Source organism: Notechis scutatus, chromosome Z (assembly GCF_049901735.1).
Source record: "Notechis scutatus isolate UNSWTSFEM ecotype Mainland chromosome Z, rNotScu1.2, whole genome shotgun sequence".
Lineage (NCBI taxonomy): Eukaryota > Metazoa > Chordata > Lepidosauria > Squamata > Elapidae > Notechis > Notechis scutatus.
The window spans coordinates 140,306,363-140,327,089 of record NC_142025.1 but is presented as its reverse complement, the minus strand read 5'-3'; the positions used below and the strand labels follow the sequence as shown (position 1 = coordinate 140,327,089).

The 20,727-nt window shown below is 33.9% G+C and overlaps 1 protein-coding gene across 1 annotated transcript; it reads left to right on the top strand.

Moving 5' to 3' along the window:
- The first annotated feature begins 3,014 nt into the window (after positions 1–3,014).
- On the top strand, positions 3,015–15,925 carry LOC113428274 (vomeronasal type-2 receptor 26-like). Its single transcript, XM_087945696.1, has 5 exons — positions 3,015–3,360; positions 4,223–4,514; positions 4,851–5,711; positions 14,582–14,708; positions 14,952–15,925. The coding sequence occupies exons 1-5, from the start codon at positions 3,116–3,118 to the stop codon at positions 15,845–15,847; spliced, it is 2,421 nt and encodes an 806-aa protein (XP_087801822.1). The 5' UTR covers positions 3,015–3,115; the 3' UTR covers positions 15,848–15,925.
- The last annotated feature ends 4,802 nt before the right edge of the window (positions 15,926–20,727 follow it).

Sequence of the window (20,727 nt, the reverse complement as noted above, 5' to 3'; positions counted from 1 at the left end):
ATGGGATATGGTAAAAAATAATGCAAGATATATAATGAAATGAATCCTAGAGATAGGAAACAGTAGGCACTTAAGTGAATTAATTACTTTTAAATATAAACTCAATTTGTGGTGTATAAGATATCCTATCAACTTAACAGTTCAAGTGACTAGATATATATTTGGGTCCTGAACAAAATAGAATTATTTTTTGTTTGTTTCTTTGAAAACTAGTATGTCGTTTTTGTGAAGCAATATCTCTATGTATTGAGCCCTTGATGAGCTGCCATATAATGGACAAGTGATTAGGACATCTGAAGTAGTCAGGTATCTTTAACTACACATAATGACACTCTAGAAATGCTCATAGCTTAATGGAAAGAATCCATTTGTTGCAACAGAGTGAAACTATTTTTAAAATGGCTTGAACATGGTTTTTGGTGAAATCTCCTTAAACTTAAATTTATATTTGCCTCCCTGAAAGAAATTAAACAGGGAGCAGAAAGTCATTCTTTTAGCATAGACTTTCTGCCTAACCAGCTAACTAGTTATGGTAATCCAAGTAAAGGAATATGATTGCACATTAAGCAGAAAAATCACCCTTTCACTGTTGATAGCATTTATATGGCAGCGTGTAAATTTAACAAATAAAATAAATAAAAATAATTAAAAGGGGGAAGGAGATATTATTTTTATAAAAATTATATAACCTATATGAATAAAAGAGGAAAACAATATGACACAGAAAACTGCTTTGTAATTAGATTGCAGGTTTCTAAGAGGGAATTTATTTATAAGTGGCATCATGCACAGTTCAACTTAATAATTGCATAGAAACATTTTCCCCAAATTGTTGACTTATGGACAAAAAAAGGGTTAGGGCTAACATTAAGTTAATAAGCATTTTTGTGGCAAGAGTTGAGTGAGGGAATTATCAGCAAATCTTTAATGCAAATCATTAAGGAGAAGGTGTGGTTCTAGTCCTTCCACAACCACAGCTGAATGATTTTGGGCATCTTCTCACTCTAGAAACGAGGAAATAACAAATCACTTCTGAAAAACTTTGCAAGAAAACTTCTCCAGGCAGACTCTCAGAATTGACCACAATTCAATGGAAACAAGAAAAAAAAGGAACAGTTAAACAAGTGTTTCTTCAACCCAGCAAGTTTTATGAGGTGTGGATTTCAACTCCCAACTTCAGCATGCTGGTTGGGGAAATAACAGAATAACTTGGGAGGTATTCTAGTCCAACCCCCTTTACTCGGGAAACCCTACACCAGTTCAGACAAATGGTTGTCCAATCTCTTCTTTAAAATGTCTCGTGTTGGAGGATCCAGAATTTCTGGAGCAAGCCATTCCACCCATTAATTGTTCTAACTGTCAGGAAATTTCTCCTTAATTCTAAATTGGTTCTCTCCTTAATTAGTTTCCATCCATTGCTTCTTATCCTGCCTTCAGGTGCTTTGGAGAATAGGTTGAATGCCTCTTCTTTGTAGAAGGCCCTAAGATATTGGAAGACTGCTTGCAACTGTTCTTCATATATTTTAGCCTCCAATCCCTAATCATCTTTGTTGCACTTCTCTGCACTCTCTCTATACTCTCCACATCTTTTTATATTGTGGCAACCAAAATTGGATGCAATATTCCGAGTATACTCTTTTTAAAATTTAAAACAAAAGAAAATGGGGAAATGGGACACTTAGTTTTGATGAGGATGTGAAAAGTTAGGGTATATATACCTGATAAAATAAACACTTCCAACCTGTAAGCTCTTCATGTGAAAGAATTCCAATTCCTCTTTCCATCTGTAATGGGAAATGTCCTTTTGGCTACAGTAAGGTAAAAATAGAAGGGACATTATCCTGCTGCTATGACTGTAGACAGTGTCCAGAAGGGAAGATAACTTACCAAATGGGTAAGGAAAGGAATATATTGAATATATGGATGATTTAATAATATAAATGGGGTTGAATTTTTAATCGGTATTATGGTGACTGAAAATCTTGAGCTATCTAATCCTTAATAAATAACTGTAAAATGGATGGAATTGTTTTGTGGTGTAATAAATGTTTCTTTCTTGAGCTACATACTAAAAAGTGAAATCTCCATTAGATTGCTACTTATTGTTTTTTATAAATGGCAGAAGAAAAATAAAGAAAAAAGAACAAAAAAGAACAAAAAATAAAAATAGCAGTTGTTTGTAAAAGTAGATTAGTATTTGATTTTAACTTCCATTTGTTGATTTATTCCATGCTAAATTACAAAGATAGAAACTAAATGGCAAAATAGGATAACAGACAGTGCACTTCAATTAAATATCATATTGTGTCATGTCAAGACAGACCATTTTCTGTCATATAACATGATGTAGTAGGATCCCCTCTAAGATATGATCCCCAGGACATTTGACTTTCTGGTCTTTTAAGGGCCTTCCAGAAGGATGACTTGATTGGGGCCAGCCACATCTTGAGAGCAAGAATGATCTCCAAGATAAGGCCAGGGCAGAAAGTGCTTTCCTGCTAGGTCCCACCTAACAAAATGCACAGGCTTATGGGATATGGGATCAGTAAATCCTTCTAAAGCTTAAGTAATTGTTACAGTACCACTTTATAAGGTAGATCCTGTATTTAACAAAGGAGAGAACACTATGACCTCAACAGACATGTTTCTTTTTCTTTCTAATTGTATTTTGCTTTCTTCTTCATGGATATAACCTCCCACTGCACCATTTTCTACTTTGTGTATTAGTTTCAAAGGTTCATAGCAGTGTTGCAGTGAGTACTGAGATGTGGTAAACATGCTTCCTTCTGATATTCTTCAAAGACAGTACTTTTGGAAAAAATAATAGTACTGATTACTAATTAAGTATAGTCAGTGTCCCTTCTACTCTATCTCTCAAGGGAATTTCAGTAGACACTGACAAAATTATGACCCTAAGATTAAGACATTACATAGCATTCACATCTGCTCAGAAATATAAAGAACTGCCTGCATGGAGAAAAAGAAGGATTTGTGTTTGTTCTGTGATACATCCTTGTCTTAATTCCAGATAACCTTCATTGTATTATCTTTAGTAACGTAAATGAGTGCCCAACCCATGGCTTTGGTTGAATGGTAACATAGCAGTTGCTCTTTAATGTCTATAATGACTATATATTACACTGAGTTGGTTATGATCAGGACCGTAGTTTTATCTTTTTTTCCTACCCTGTTAATTTCTCCTATTTACAATTGCAAGCTCAGTAGTCCTCTTCCAGTCATTCACAAGTATTATCAGTCTGGAGACTTAATCATTGCTGCAATTATTTATCAAGTCTTCTTTCTTTCAAATGAGATCACTTTCCAAAGCCTTCCTTCTCATGAAGTACTTGATCAGTACATGTAAGTATCCCCCTGTTACTACTCCTCCAGCTCCTCTTCTTATTTTCCTTATTTCTACCTATACTGTATTATCTATGTTCCATTTTTCTGTTGAAATATTTCAGTTGCTAGTGGTCAGTATGCTAATCCAGTGTCCATGGTTAGCCATTTTTAATTCCATAACTGGAGAAAATCAGCTTGTTCAATCACTGGAGGTTAAATTGAGACAAATCAACTTTCTAGGACACTAAAAAGATTGAAAAATTCAAAACTTGGAGATCTCCTCAGTATAATCCCAAGCTTCTTCACATTTCATCTCAACCAAAAATTAAAACACTAAGCCCTCTGATGTGTTTGAGAAACGTTTCTAGTTTTTACAATTCTATGGTGGAAAAATGGAACTGACTTCCTGCTCTTAGAAAAAATTGGGCAAAATATAGACAAAACTGAAATCAAATACTACCTTAGCATCCAAATTCATTCTGGAAGAGATATTTTATCATGAATTTAAAATCTTAAGTACAGAAGAAGAATCTTAAATACAGAAGAAAGCAGGGTACAAATGCTTTCTCGGTTCGATTTTAGCTTACTGCTCCACCCTATCTATGATTCCCTATCATATAATCAAATTATGGTTTTCCAGATATTTGTTTTTGTGTGTAAGTATATATGTATGCATGTACAAACACACATATATGCACACACTAAGTATGTATGTATTGTGTATATGTGTCTGTATGACAGACAGTACATATCTTCAGACAGTAGATATTTTAAATGTGTGTGTGTATATATGTATATACACACACACATATATTTAAAATATTTACTGTCCGAATCTAAAGCAGAAGTATATTCATTCAGTTTATAATTCTCACTGAAGGTTCCTCACCCAAAATTACCAACACACTTTGGCTCTGGCATTTGCTGTAAAGGACATCAATGAAAATTCTGGGATTTTGTCCAATGTTAGCCTCGGTTTCCACATCGCTACCAACTATCTTGAGGATTATACAACTTACCTTTTAGCAATGGAATTTCTATCTACAAAAGATAAATTTATCCCAAATTACAAATGTAATGACCAGACAAATATGGTGGCCATCATTGGAGGACCCCAGACTAAAACCTGTCTCAATATGGCAACCACTCTGTGCAACTATAAATTTCCCCAGGTGAGTAAAATATGGAGCAAGATGGAAAGTCCACAAGTGTATTATTTTCAAATGTTGAGTCCTGATAATCACTCTTATGAAAAGGATTCTGGAAGCAAAAAATATGTGTTATTTAATGATGAGGAAGTTAGTAGATATGAAGATTACGAAGAAAGGATTCTACTTTTTGCTTGATGAGCAGTACTAAATTTGCAGACATTATTTGGTAAAAATTTCATTTTTAGGAACTTGCCTGGAACACCCACTCAGGCCCAGTTAGTACATAAAGATATATGCATTAGTCCTTTATATTTTTTTTCTAAAAAACTCTGGTTCTTCTGTCTTTTCCCCACTTAGATCACATTTGGATCACCACCCTTGACATATAATGACAATTCAGCACTTTTTGTAAAATGGATGTTCCCTGATGAGATCCACCAATTTAAAGGAATCCTGTACTTACTGTTGCATTTTGGATGGATCTGGGTTGGAATGATTTCTCAGTTTGAGGAAGATAGAGAGAGGTTCATTCAAAAGAGTCTTTCCATGTTTTCAGAGAGAGGAATCTGCTTTGACTTTACAGAATGTCTTCCCCAAATGATGTATGGTAATGAAGCTGCTGAAATGGTGGAGGAAGCAGATAAATTATATAGAATAATCATGGGGAGTACAGTCATTGCTGTGATCTTGAATGCTGAAACTTCAAGCATAGTGACATTGAGGTTGATGCTCTCTCTTTTAGATTCTGATGATATTCCAAAGGAGAGAAAAGCCAAAGTTTGGATCATGCCAGCTCAAATGGAATTCACCTCTATTCTAATGCAAAGACCATTGCCCATTGATTTTCTCCATGGTGCAATTTCCTTTGCACTTCATTCAAAAGAGCTAATAGGATTCCAACAATTTATGCAGACGAAAAACCCAATTTTTGAAAAAGACAATGGGTTTATTAGGGATTTCTGGAAAGATGCATTTGAATGCTCATTTTCTAGTGATATTTCAGATGAGAATGCTGAAAGGATCTGCACTGGAGAAGAGAAGCTGGACACTCTTCCTAATTCTGTCTTTGAGACCACCATGGGTGGACTTAGTTACAGCATCTACAATGCAGTCTATGCTGTGGCACATGCTCTGAGGGCCTTGCATGCCTCCCAACTCAAAGATGGTCGAAAATTTGATCAGAGGAGGCAGAAGCATTTCATTCAATCAACGTGGCAGGTAACATTTGCTAATGCAAAATAAAGGATGATCAGGTATAAAAGTACTGGCTTTAAAGGACTGTGTAGTAGACTGGAGATAGATGATGTGGTATCCCTCCCCCTCTGTTGAGAGAGAGCTGATCAATTTTGACATAGGGCCTCTTTGATCCCTCTTTCAAACCAGCAGTCTTCTCTGTCCAAAATGTGGACTTCGTTGTCTTCAAAATTTGTCTTTTAAATGCAGACTGTAGATATCCTCATGGGTTTACTTTCTCATGTTGTGCCATGTTTATTTATTTTATTTTATTTATTTTATTTGGTTTGTCAATTGCTTACAAGATAATAGGTATAAGTAAAAACATAGTTATTGTGATGACCCGTAGTCTCTCAAAATAACCCAAAACCCAAAACATACATTAAAGTCCGGTAATGCCTTCAACTTAACTTCACTGTTTTATTAGGCACAGTTTAAAGTCACAAAAGTAAATAATGAGGCAAAAAGAAAACCAAAAAACCCCGCATTGACGAAAGTTCTGAAGCAAGCCAAGATAACTAATCATAAACTCCAGGAAAGTAACCGAGGAGAGTCCATGGGAAGAATGCCAGCAAAGATAAACCTCTTTCAAAGTAAACATTAAACTTTCACTCCAGCAATTCTAACTCTGCAGTTACAAACTTATAAACATAGCTCCCAGCTGCAAGCCACGAGGAGGATCATGGTAATCTCCTCCTGAGTAGACCTCGCTTTTCCCTGATCCTCTCCTCCCTGCATGACCTAGGATGGATAGGGGATGGGCCTGGATCCTCCTCTGACTGTTCAGCTGGCCTCTGCCCTTCCCCAACCTCCTCCACCACCTCTGGAGCCACACTCCCACTCCCTGTTGGCTGTTCCTCCTCTTCCTCAGAGTCAGTCTCCACCAGGGGCATGACAGTTATGAATACATGGAAACATATAAGAAAAATAAAAGAAACAATAGGACAGGGACGGTAGGCATGTTGGTGCGCTTATGCACGCCCCCTACAGACCTCTTAGGAAAGGAGTGAGGTCAATTGTAGAAAGTCTAAGGTTAAAGTTTTTGGGGTTTGGGGAAGAAACCACAGAGTCAGGTAGAGTATTCCAGACATTGACTACTCTGTTGCTGAAGTCGTATTTCCTGCAATCAAGTTTGGTGCCTTTTACCTTGAGTTTGTATCTGTTGTGTGCTCTTGTATTGTTATGGTTGAAGCTGGTAGGACATTACAATATATAATTTTATGTACTATACTTTGATCAGACTGAAGGCAACGTAGTTCTAGGTTGACTAGGTCTAGAATTTCAAGTCTGGTGGCATAAGGTATTCTGCAACGAGTAGAGGAGTGGAGAACTCTTCTTGTGAAATATTTCTGGACTTTCTCAACTCTGCTAATATCAAATACGTAATGTGGGTTCCGGACTGATGAGCTGTATTCGAGTATTGGTCTAGCAAATGTTTTGTATGCTCTAGTTAGTAGTGTGATATTACCAGAGAAAAAGCTATGTAAGATTAGGTTAACAACTCTTAATGCCTTTTTGGCTATCATTAGAGATGATAGAGATGAGTACTCCAAAATCCTTGACAGAGTTTGGATCATCAACAAGGTCTTGACTATTGAGCCTGTTTTTTCTTTTCTGATTTTTTTTTTCTTTTTTTTTTTTTTGCCAATATGTAAGACAGAGCATTTATTTGTTGAGATTTGAAGTTGCCATTTGATTCACCATTCTGACATAGTCAAGGTCTTTTTGAAGGGTAGCAGTATTGTCTGTGGTGTTGAATTGCTTTACATCATCAGCAAAGAGAACACAGTTACTCTTAATATGATCACAGAGGTCATTTATGTAAAGTATGAAGAGAGTTGGTCCTAGAACACTGCCTTGGGGGACACCACTGTTGACAGGTACAGAATTTGATAGGACGCTCCCAATTTTGACCATTTGTTGTCTGTTTGACAGGAATGCTTCTATCCAGTTATGCAGGTGTCCAGAGATACCATAAGATTTTAGTTTGAGGAGTAGTTTGTCGTGTACCACTGAATCAAAGGCTTTACAGAAGTCCATGTAGATTACATCTATTGCTTTGATCTGAGTTGTGTAGTCCATATGTTTTTGCAGTGTAAGAGTTGCAGATTACAGGATAGTTTTTTATTTAAACCAAATTGTTTATTAGAGAGTAGGTTGTTTGTCTCTAAGTGGAGGATAATGTATTGGTTAGTAATTGATTCCATGACTTTACAGGTGACGCAGCATAAAGAGATTGGTCTGTAATTTTCAACTAGGCTGGGGTCTCCCTTTTTGAAGATGAGGATGACTGTGGCTTGTGACCATAGATTTGGCAAGGAGCTGGTCCTGAAAGATTTGTCGAAGATTATGCTTAGAGGTTCGGCTATGGCAGTGGATAGCTTTTTTAAGAAGTAGGCACATATTCCATCCGGTCCAATAGATAGAGATGGTTTTAGATTGCGTAGTGCTTTTTCAACATTGTCTACTGTAAAATCAATATGTATTAGATCATTTTTTTAAAAAAAGTTTTTATTTTTTACAACAAACATACAAAAAAAAAAATACATAAAACCCTCTTTCAATTATATACATACAGTGTGTCAGTTGGTTACAATCTTTTGTGCTATCCTTTTCTTACCATTACTCACAAGTTATACAAATTCTCACCTTATCAATCTAGCTTGTGCTTATGTAATATCAATTATTAAACATTCATTTGACTAAGCTATTTTTCCATCATTTTATACGAGATATTCTAATTTTAATTATGATTTAATCATACATTCATCCAATTGTTATATATTTTATATTGTATTCTATATCAATCTATTAACTTTTATTGTAAGGCTTACTAATCTATTTCTTTATCATGTCTTTTTATCTAACCATTGATAAAATGAATCCCATATCATATAAAATTGTTTATCCTCTTGTTCTCTAATTTCAAATGTCAATTTACTCATTTTGGCACAGTCCATGATTTTCTTAGTAATTTCCTCCTGCATAGGTATTTTTTCATTTTTCCAATTCTTAGAAAATACAATTCTAGCCGCTGTTAAAACATTTACAATCAAATATTTCAATTCTTTACAATATATTTCCGGTATAATTCCCAATAAAAATATCTCAGGTTTAAAGTCTATGTGTTGTTTTGTCATTTTTTCCAACCATGGGTGGATATAGTCCAATATTTTTTTGCATCCGAGCATGTCCACCATATATGGTAATACGAACCAGGTATCTGATGACATTTCCAACATTTATCCGATTTATTCTTGAACATCCTCGCAATTCTTGTCGGGGGTAAGTGCCACCTGTAAAACATCTTATACAAATTTTCTTTATATGCAGTTGACATTGTCATTTTATAATTTTGAGACCACAATTTTTGCCATTTATCTAAGTCAATCCCATATCCAAATTTTTCCCCCACGCAATCATTGTTACTTTTACTTGTTCTTCCTCTAATTTAAACTCTAGCAAATGTCCATAGAGTTTTTTGATTACTTTTTCATCAATACCTGTCAAAATTTTATCTAAATCAGTCAACTTATCATAGATACCTTCTGTTTTAACATCTTTATCAAATCTAGATTGTATTTGCAAATATGAAAACCAATTCATTTTTACACCTTGTTCTTCCAATGCTTGCATAGATTTAAGTTCACCCTTTTCATTCAATATCTCACCATATCTAACTGTTTGTTCCTTTTTATATATTTTTGGATAGGAAAAAGCTTCAATAGTAGATATCCATAGTGGAATTTTAAAATAATATTAATATTTTTATAATAATATTAATATCTTCTCCCAGTTTAGAAACAATGCTTCTCAAATATAATGGGTTCTAAAATACCCCTGTGTTTTAGTTCCCTTATACCAGAGGAAGGCATGCCCCCCTAACAGCAAGTCATGTCCTTCTAAATTCAAAAGTCTGGTATTCTTTAGTGTTATCCACTCCTTTACCCACATCAAACTCGTCGCTTGGTAGTATAATTCCCAATTGGGCAAAGCGAATCCTCCTCTTATTCTTGCATCTTGTAGCAATTTAAGTTTTATTCTCATTTTCTTCCCTGCCAAATGTATTTTAGCACTATTTTGTTTAAATCTTCAAAAAATTCTTTCCTAATCTGATTGGAATTGTCTGGAATAAATATAAGATTCTAGGCAATACATTCATCTTAATTGTAGATATTCTCCCAATCAGTGATAATTGTAAATTTTCCCATTTTATCCAGTCTGTCACAATCTGTTGTTTAAGTTTAAGATAATTATCCTCCTTACGTGTGCTACATCTTGGTGTTATGTGTATCCCTAAATACTTAACCTTATTTGTGACCTGGATCCCCAAAACATCCTCCAATTCTTTCTTTCGTCTTACTAACACGTTCTTTGCTAAAATCTTTGTTTTATCTTTATTTATTTTCCTGCTACTTTCCCATACTCTTCTATCTTTTCTATCAGTTTAGGTGCTGACTCCAATGGATCCTCTAATATAAATACCAGGTCATCTGCAAAAGCTTGTAATTTATACTCTTCTTTTTTAATTTTCATTCCTTTTATTTCTTTTTCTTCTCTGATGTTCCTATTCAGCACTTCCAGTGTTAACACAAGCAACGGAGGCGACAGTGGACAGCCTTGTCTAGTCCCTTTTCTTATATCTAAAGTCTGTTAATTCTCCATTTATCATAACCTTTGCAGTTTGTTTATGATATATTGTTTCTATGGCTTGAGTAAATTTTTTACCAAAGCCCATTTGGTCCAATTGTAACAGCATAAAACACCAATTCACATTATCAAAAGCTTTTTGTGCATCTAAAAAACATCAGAGCCATTTGTTTTTCGGAATGTGCCTCATAGTATTCCAGTCTATCTAAAATTATTCCCATATTATATTTAATCTGTCTCTTTGGCAGAAATCCATTTTGATCAGGGTGAATAAAATTGTTTAAGTATCTTTTCAGTCTTTCTGCCAGAATTAAAGAAAAATTTTATAATCTGAATTTAATAGTGATATTGGTCTGTAGTTTTTAACTTGCCGTGGGTCTGTGTCCTCCTTCAGTGCAAGTGTGATATATGCGTCTGACCATGTTTTGGGTATTCTCTTCTTTGTCATAACTTCATTCATAACTTCTAATAAGTGAAGATTCAATGTTTCCTGGAATGTCTTATAAAATTCCACTGGCAAACCGTCCGGACCTGGTGCTTTCCCAATGTTTTGCTTTTTTAAAAGCTTCTGTTAATTCCATCATTGTTATGTTACTTTCTAACGTTATTTCAATTTCTTTAGGTATCTGAGGCAAATTTGCTTCCTGTAAATATTGTTGAATTCTTTCTTCCTGAACATTCTCTTGATGGTACAGTAATAATCTTGAATCATTTTTTTCTTCTCTGCATTTCCATAGCATACATGTCCTTGTTTATTTATCAATTGATTTATCCTTCTCGAGTCTCTTTCCTTTCTCAATTTATATGCTAGCCATCTGCCTAGTTTGTTTGCATCTTCAAAATAGTTCTGCTTAGCATTTTTAATTTTTTGTGCTATTTCTTCTTTTTCCATTAGCCCCATTTTATGTTTAGTTATGTCCATTTTAATTTTAATGTCCTTTTTTGTGGAAATTTCTGTAGTTCTTTTTCCAACTTCTTGTTGTCATCTTCCAATATTTTAAAGGTTTTTTTTTCTGTTTGATATTTCTTTTCCTTGTATCGTCCATTATCAAGCCTCTTGTATAAGCCTTCATCGTGTCCCAGAGGTTCTGTAATGATGTATCCTCTTTTGTGTTTTCTTTAAAGAAAAAAGTCAATTCTCTCTCAATTTTCTGTTTAAAGTCTTTTTCCTTTAATATCATATTATTTAAAATCCATCTAGATCTCCTTTTTTGTAATTTCAATACAAGTGTTATTGGATTGTGATCTGCCCAGGTACTTGCTTCTATTTCAATGTCTTGTGTGTTAGAAAGCAATTCTGTTGACATCCATATCATATCTATTCTAGACCATGATGCATGTCTATTTGAATAAAAGGTATATTGTTTATTTTCCACATTTCTCTCTCTCCATGCATCTTTTAAGTTTATCTCATCTACCATTCAAAAGAAGGATTTTGGAAATGTCTTTCTAGGTTTCTTTGCTTTCTTTTGTGTTTTATAATCCAATTTGTCATTTATTATTCCATTAAAATCTCCCACCAGACAGATATTAGCATAATCCAGTTCAATTATTTTCTTATGTAATTTCCTGTTTTGGCAAGGAGCTCATCCTGAAAGATTTTTCAAAGATTATGCTTAGAGGTTCGGCTATGGCAGTAGATAGCTTTTTTAAGAAGTAGGCACTTATTCCGTCCGGTCCAATAGATAGGGATGGTTTTAGATTGCGCAGTGCTTTTTCAACATTGTCTTCTGTAAAATCAATATGTATTAGATCATTGTAGTTATCTGTGGTTCGACTGGGAAATACTGGGCATGATCCATTGCTGTTTACAAATACTGAGCCAAAGAATGTGTTAAAGAGGTTGGCTTTAATAGTGTCATCATTGCAGTCTTTACCATTAGGTCCTTTCAGGGTGGGATGGACCTTGAGTCTTTTAGTTTGTTGTTTACAAAATTGTAGAAAGTGCGGGTGGAATTGGTGCATAGAAGGTTTTCCTCTTGTTTAATGTAATAATTGGTGCATTCAGTCTTTACCTGGTGGCATAAATTTTTGTATCAGCTTTTGAAGTTGGAAACATGACCAGATTTGTTTTTCCGCCAAAGTTATCTCTTTTTGGATTGAAGCTTCTTTATTGTTATGGGTAATCTGTTTTTTCTGGTTTTTGGAGTTGTTATTGGTACATATAGTTTGATGACTCTTTTGACTTCAAGTAAAAATATGTTGTAATGTTTTATGAAGGAGTTGTTTTGTTTCCCCAATGAAGAAATCTCCACATATTTCACGGCATTGTACTGCATATACCACATTGCTTAGTTTGTAATCTGGATTTTTTTTCATTTCCTTCTTGTTTGGACAGTTAAAAAATGAAAGAATATTTATTTATTTGTATTTCATATTTTTATGAAATACCTCCCTCATGGTCCATCCTTTTACATATAATTATTGGCTTTGTTATATGAAGAAAAGATTTTTTAAAAAAAACTATCATTATTTTTCAAATATGATCTGAATGATCTGAATAACAAAGATCTTGCATGCAAAATTGGATGAAGTTTGAAAATAAATGAAGATATTGAAAAAGTTTAAATATATAACTTATGTTGTATATTCATGAACTGGGATAGAGCTTGGTAACAAGGTCAGCCAAGAATAGGCATGGTAACTAAATCAGCCAATGGGGACAGTTTGGAAACTGAAACTAGAAATAGCCTAGGATGGAAACTGAAACTAGAAGTAGCCTAGGCATGGCTCTATGTTAAGCTGTGCAGCTCTGAAGCTATTGAGTTCTGAATCTGTCTATTGAAATGAACTGCTTCTCTCTTCTGCTTGCCTGCTGAACTAAAGTAAAGAGAAACTAATTTGCTTGTCTGCTGAAGTTACTTGCAATATGTTTCTGTCTGAGTTTGCTGCATGTTGGAAAAATCTACAACTGGTTTATAAAATCTACTTATTATGTTTATAAGTGCTGTAAATAAACACAGCCATCTGTGTTTATTTTTCTGGAGCTGAATTAATGCTGCAAAACTCTGAATATGTACTTTATGTATGAAATAATATGTAAAGGATCTTATTTAATCTACAACCTGTATATTTAACAGTTTCAAATGTAAAAACTTTGTCAATCAATAGCATGAAGAAAATTTCAAATTTAAATGGTTCTCAATTATTTTTTATTTGTTTTTCAATTAAAAACAGTGTAGATTGATGAAAAAAATGGCATTCCATTGACTGTAAGCAAAACAGAAGGAACTGAGGTTTCTCCATATGATTTCAAGGAATCCAGTTAATATTTATATTACTTTGATTTTTCATTCAGCTCCACCATTTTTTTGCAGCAAGTCTCTTTTAACAACAGTGCTGGAGAACAGGTTTCTTTTGGCCCCAATGGAGAATTTGAAACTGGGTTTGATGTTTTCAATTGGGTCACATTTCCAAACAAGTCCTTTCTAAGAGTCCAAATTGGAAGCATTGATCCCATGGCTCCCCCAGACAAGTTCCACACCATTTCTACCATGGATGCTGTTTGGCCCCTTGTATTTAACCAGGTGTGTCTCGTTTTTCAGTTTTTAAGAAATCGCGTATTCATTCATCCACAGAAATAAATGATTAAATGACTATCACGACAACAACCTTTGGATTTAGCAGCCTCAATATTTTTTATATGTGATGTGAACATAAACTGCTAAAATATAAATGGGTGACTTAAAATTGAAATGCCCATAACCTTTGATTATCTCCAATGCAAAATCATCTCAGTAATTGTAGTACTAGATTTTGCGATTAGTCAGTTGACCATATCAATGCATGAGCATTGAGTTCAATGCAATGAAATTGAGATAAGCTAAGACAAAGCAATAAGATAAATTGGTATATGATAAAATAGAATGCAAATATATATTAAAAATGAATATTTCAGATCAAAAACAGCAGGTGCTTGTTTCTCAAACTCAGCAAATTTATGAGGTGTGGACTTCAATTCCAAACTTCAACATACTGGCTGGGGAATTCTGGCAGTTGAAGTTCACACCTCTTCTACTTGCTGAAGATTGAGGAACAAATGAATTGAATTGAATTTTAATGAATTTAAAACAAAAGAAAATGGTGAAATTGGACACTAAGGATTGATGAGGATGGGAAGAGTTTGGGTATGTATAATTGATGAAATGGACACTCCCAACACATACATTCTTCATATGAAAGAAATCTCATTTTATTTATAACAGACAATGCCTCTTTCCATCTGTAATGAGAAATGTCCTTCTGGCTCCAGCAAGGTAAAAATTGAAGGGAAATTATCCTGCTGCTATGACTGTAGACAGTGTCCAGAAGGGAAGATAGCTGACCAAATGGGTAAGCAAAGGAATATGTTGAATATATGGATAATTTAATAAATATAACTTTATTAAGTATAAGTATTATGGTGTCTGAAAATCTTATCTGATAGGTTGTATACTTTAGTGCATTTTGTATATTATTTTCAAAAATAATAATATGAAGTCATAATATCTTAGTAAATAAAGTATGCTATTAATTCTTCATACTTAAAACCTATCATGGTTCTGTGAAACAGTTTTATTCATTCTTTTCCCCCAGACTTAGATGACTGTTTCCCATGTCCAGAGGATCAATATCCAAACAAGGGTCAAGATAATTGCCTTCAAAAAACTGTAACTTACTTAACTTTCCAAGAGCTGTTGGGTATTTCTTTGGTAATGATTGCAGTCTCCTTTTCTGTCATCTCAGCTGCGGTCCTGGGAATCTTCATTAAACACCAGGACACTCCCATTGTCAAAGCCAACAACAGGAACCTCACCTACACACTTCTCATTGCTCTCCTGCTCTCCTTCCTTTGCACTCTGCTCTTCATTGGGCAACCTGATCGAGTGAAATGTCTCTTGCGACAAACTACGTTTGGCATCACTTTCTCTATAGCTCTTTCTTGTATTTTGGGTAAAACAACCATAGTAGTTCTTGCTTTCATGGCCACAAAGCCAGGCTCCAAAATGAGGAAATGGGTGGGGAGAAGGATGGCCAACACTAGTGTCCTATTTGTTTTCACGGTTCAGTTCACCATCTGTGTAGTGTGGTTGGCAATGTCTCCCCCATTTCCAGATTCAGACATGCACTCCATGGTTGAAGAAATTGTCCTGGAATGTAATGAAGGTTCAACCACAATGTTTTATACTGTCCTTGGCTTTATGGGGCTCTTGACCGCTGTCACTTTCACAGTGGCCTTCTTGGCTAGGAATTTACCTGACAGCTTCAATGAAGCCAAATTCATCACCTTCAGCATGTTGGTCTTTTGCAGTGTCTGGGTGTCATTTGTTCCCACCTATTTGAGCACCAAGGGAAAATACGTGGTTGCTGTGGAGATCTTCTCCATTTTGGCTTCAGCAGCTGGATTGCTGGGCTGCATTTTTTCTCCCAAGTGCTATATCATTATTCTGAGACCTGATTTGAATAAGAAGGAGCAATTAATAAAAAAATAAAACTGATATTTATATCTTGAATGAAGATAAATTGGTTATTTTCCATATAATATAAAGGGTTTGGGTTTTGGGGGGTGCTTTGGGGATTCTGCATTATTCCCTCATATCAGCATATCAATGTGACATATAAGACAATACCTTGATATATAGGGACACAGATATATGTCCCTATTACACTCAATCTGTGAAAGTATGATAGATCATTTAGCATGTCACTCTTGCTTTGCATGAAGATTCCCATGAAAATAAGACAAACCAGGAAGTTAGACAGTAATGGAAAAATAAACATACAGAGAACCTGTGTGACTGCCAACACTCATTTAACATTCAGACATTTTTCTCTTCTATAAAAACTTTTTCATAATTTTCAGGATGTGTAGATAGGTATTGAGGTAGAGTCACACAAGAAGGCGACTTTCAAAGCATTAGCTGTGATTATATTTCCAAGTTAACTTTAGGACCTAGAGAGTTTCCATGAATCTTTTCTTTTTGAACTATTAGATCATTATTCTGAGCTCCAATAAGAATAAATGGGAATAGCTAATCAAGAAGATAATTGTGTTTAAAAATTGGTTTTTAATATTACAATGTTCAGTTGTCTCATACTTATTGAATTTGTGTCCTGGAACCCATAAGCCTCATAAAATATTTGATTAAAAAAAATCTTGCCAACCATCCTAATATTCTTCAGAAGTATGTTTTTTTTAAAAAAAAAAATAGAGGAAAATACCCACTAATTTCTACTGTTCCAAATCTGGATGGTTGAGACCCAGATGTTGGCGTTATGGATAAGATGGTTGTCCAGAAATTGGGAAACAATCAATACAAGTCCCCCTTGAAGCATGATAGCATCCACTGTTATATTGTTGTGGGAATTAAATAAAGAGTTTGGAAGAAGATTGTGATGGAGAATTCCTTCTTAGCTTCCCTAGTGTAACTGCCTTAAATTTTCCTTAAAGATATTGGTCTAATAGTGGTTTTATATCTGTGTTTTGTTTCTTGCTTTAAATAAATTTCAAGAAGCCAAATTCCAAAATGTTTCAGAAGGCCTACGTATTTTGCTGCATTTCTTAGAATGACAAAAATGTATAATCATAATTCTAATGAAAAAGAACTGGAAAAAATTATGAAATATCACGACCTGGATATTGAAAGTACGCAATTATTGGATGAAACGTGTAACAGTGATACACATTGTCATCGGGGTACTTGGTACAATGTCCAAGAATTTTGCAAAGTACATCAAGAATTTGCAGCTTCCTGCTATAATGCCAGCAAGCTGAAAAAGATATTGCTACTCAAAACAACATACATTTTAAGAAGATTCTTGTTGATACCTAGGATGCTGTCAGCAACCTGTATCAACCATTGGAGCCAGTCAGTGATATTTTTTTTTTTTGAAAACAATTTTATTAGTTTTTAAAAACAAACAAAACATAAAAACATCAGCTTTCTTTCATAAATATATACAAACAGTGTGTCGGTTGGTTTATCAGTTTTTGTGCATTCATTTCGTAGTCTCATAACAGTTATGTTTCATAATAACTCATATTATCAATCAAAAATTATATATCCTAGTATCACTATTGAACAATCTTTTGACTATAATTTTATTCATTCATACTTTATGAGATAACTATAATTTACGTAGTTTAATTTATAACAAATCATATAGTCATACCAAATCTATCCTAAAAACATTTTATAGATATGATATCAAATAACAAAGAAAAGAAAAAATATCTTTTTATATATTGCTTATTATCTAAAATTCTAAATATTCTATTATTGTATTTTATCATCCAACCATTGATAGAAAAGGTCCCAAAATTTTATAGAATTGTTTATCCTCTTGCTCTCTAATTTCAAATGTCAATCTACTCATCTCAGCACATTCCAATATTTTCTTAATAATTTCTTCCTGCGATGGTATTTTCTCATTTTTCCAATTTTTAGCAAATACAATCCTAGCCGCTGTTAATACATTTACAATCAGATATTTCAAGTCTTTACTGTATGTATCAGGTAAGATTCCCAATAAAAAGATCTCTGGTTTCAAATCTATGTGTTTCTTTGTCATTTTTTCCAACCACATGCGAATTTTAGTCCAGTATTTTCTAGCGTCCTCACAAGTCCACCACATATGGTAATATGAGCCGGGTATCTGATGACATTTCCAGCATTTTTCAGATTTATTCTTTAACATATTCTTATTCATATTCATATTCTTGTCGGGGGAAAGTGCCACCTGTAAAACATCTTATACAAATTTTCTTTATAAGCTGTTGACATTGTCATTTAATAATTTTGAGACCACAATTTTTGCCATTTCTCTAAATCAATCCCATATCCAAAATTCTTCCCCCAAGCAATCATAGTTTCTTTAACTTGTTCTTCCTCTAATTTAATTCCCAGTAAATAACTGTATAATTTTTTAATCACCTTTTCATCAGTACCCATCAAAATCTTATCTAGATCAGTCAATTTATCATAGAATCCCTCTGTTTTAGAATCTTCATCATACCTGGAATGTATTTGCGCATATGAAATCCAATTCATCTTTATACCTTGTTCCTCTAGATTTTGCATCAATTTAAGTTCACCCTCTACATCCAACATTTCCCCATATCTAAGTGTTTGTTTCTTCTTATAAATTATAGGATAGGAAAATGCTTCAATGGTCGATAACCAAACTGGAATTTTCAAATAACATTGTCTTTTGATCTTCTCCCAATTTAACCACAAAGACTCCTGTATATAATGTCTTCTAAAATAACCCTGTGTTTTAGTTCCCTTATACCATTAAAAAGCATGCCAACCCAACAGCAAATCATGACCTTCTGGTGTCAACAATCTGCTCTTTCTTAATGTTATCCATTCCTTGACCAACATCAAATTTGCAGCGTGATAGTACAACTCCCAATTAGGCAGACCAAAACCTCCTCTAATTCTAGCATCTTGTAAGAGTTTTAGCTTTATTCTCGCTTTCTTACCTTGCCATATATACTTCAACACAATTTTATTTAAGTCTTCAGAATAGTCTTTTCCGAGCCTAATTGGTATTGTTTGAAACAAATATAAGATTCTGGGTAAAATATTCATCTTGATTGTTGAAATTCTCCCTATTAATAACAATTGTATATTTTCCCATTTCTTCAAATCTAAGGCTATCTGTTGTTTAAGTTTAATATAATTATTCTCTTTTAATGTACTACATCTTGATGTCAAATATATCCCGAAGTATTTGATCTTGTTCGTGACTTGAATTTTCAATAGGTCTGCCAGTTCTTCTCTTTGTCTTAGTAACATTTTCTTTGTCAAGATCTTTGTTTTATCTTTATTTATTTTCAGACCAGCCACCTCACCATATGTCTCTATCTTTTCCAATAGTTTTGGAGCTGTTTCTAAAGGGTCTTCCAAAATAAAGGCTAAATCATCCACAAAGGCTTGCAATTTAAATTCTTCCTTTTTAATTTTCATTCCTTTTATGCTTTTATAATCTCTAATATTTCTATTCAACACTTCCAAAGTCAATACAAATAGCAAAGGTGATAGGGGACATCCTTGTCTTGTACCTTTTCTTATATTAATAAAATCTGTGAATTCTCCCTCTATCATTACCTTTGCCGTTTGCTTATGGTATATGGCTTCTATTGCTTGAATAAATTTTCTGGGAAAACCCATCTGTTCCAATAGTAGTAACATAAAACTCCAGTTCACATTATCAAATGCTTTTTGGGCATCTAGGAATATCAAAGCCATTTGCTTTTCAGGATGTGCCTCATAATATTCCAAAGTATCCAGGATTACTCTCATATTGTCTTTAATTTGTCTCTTTGGCAGAAATCCATTTTGATCTGGATGAATAAAGTTATTTAGATATTTTTTAAGTCTTTCTGCTAAAATTGAAGCAAAAATTTTATAGTCTGCGTTTAATAAAGAAATAGTCTGTAATTCTAAATTTGCAGTGGATCAGCCTCTTCTTTTGGAATAAGTGTAATATAAGCCTCTGACCATGTTTTAGGTATCATCTTCTTTGACATAGCTTCATTCATGACTTCTAACAATGGAATGCTCAATGATTCTTGTAGTGTTTTATAGAATTCTGCCGGAAGCCCATCTGGGCCTGGTGCTTTTCCATTATTTTTTTTCTTAAGTGCTTCAGTTAATTCCATCATTGTTATATTGCTTTCTAACATTTCTTCGGTCTCTTTAGATATCTTAGGTAAGTTAGCATTCTGTAGATACTGTTTGACTTTTTCCTCATCAATATTCTCTTGCTTGTATAGTTGCCCGTAGAAGTCTCGAATAATTTCCTTTTTCTCCTTATTACCATGGCAAACTTGGCCTTGATATTAACTGCGATATTTTCCTTGATTCTTTCTCCTTTCTCAATTTATATGCTAGCCATCTACCTGGTTTATTTGCATCTTCAAAATAGTTCTGTTTAGCACTTCTAATTTTCTGTGCCAGTTCTTCTTTCTCTATTAGACCCATTTTATGTTTAATTATGTCCAATTTTAAGTTAATATCTTTTTTCTGTGGCATTTTCTGTAGTTCTTTTTCAAGTCTTTTATACTCGTCTTCCAAGACTTTACTGGCTTGCCTTTTCCTGATATTCTTTTTTCTTACATAGTCTATTATCAAGCCTCTAGCGTATGCCTTCATTGTATCCCAAACATTCTGAATTGAAGTATCTTCTTTTTTATTTTCTCTAAAGAAAAAAGCCAGTTCTTTCTCAATCCATTGTGTAAAATCTTTTTCCTTTAAAATAGTATTATTTAGCGTCCATCTCGATCTTTTTTTTTTGTCCTTTCCATTTAATTGTCATTGGATTATGGTCTGCCCAAGTGCTTGTTTCAATATTTATTTCTTGAATA

Excerpts from the sequence above, each read along its gene's own strand:
- LOC113428274 (XM_087945696.1), top strand. The coding sequence starts at position 3,116 with ATGTCTATAATGACTATATATTACACTGAGTTGGTTATGATCAGGACC. Across the intron at positions 3,361-4,222 it reads GAAGTACTTGATCAGTACAT|GTTCCTCACCCAAAATTACC; the intron begins GTAAGTATCCCC and ends TTCTCACTGAAG. Across the intron at positions 4,515-4,850 it reads GCAACTATAAATTTCCCCAG|ATCACATTTGGATCACCACC; the intron begins GTGAGTAAAATA and ends TTCCCCACTTAG.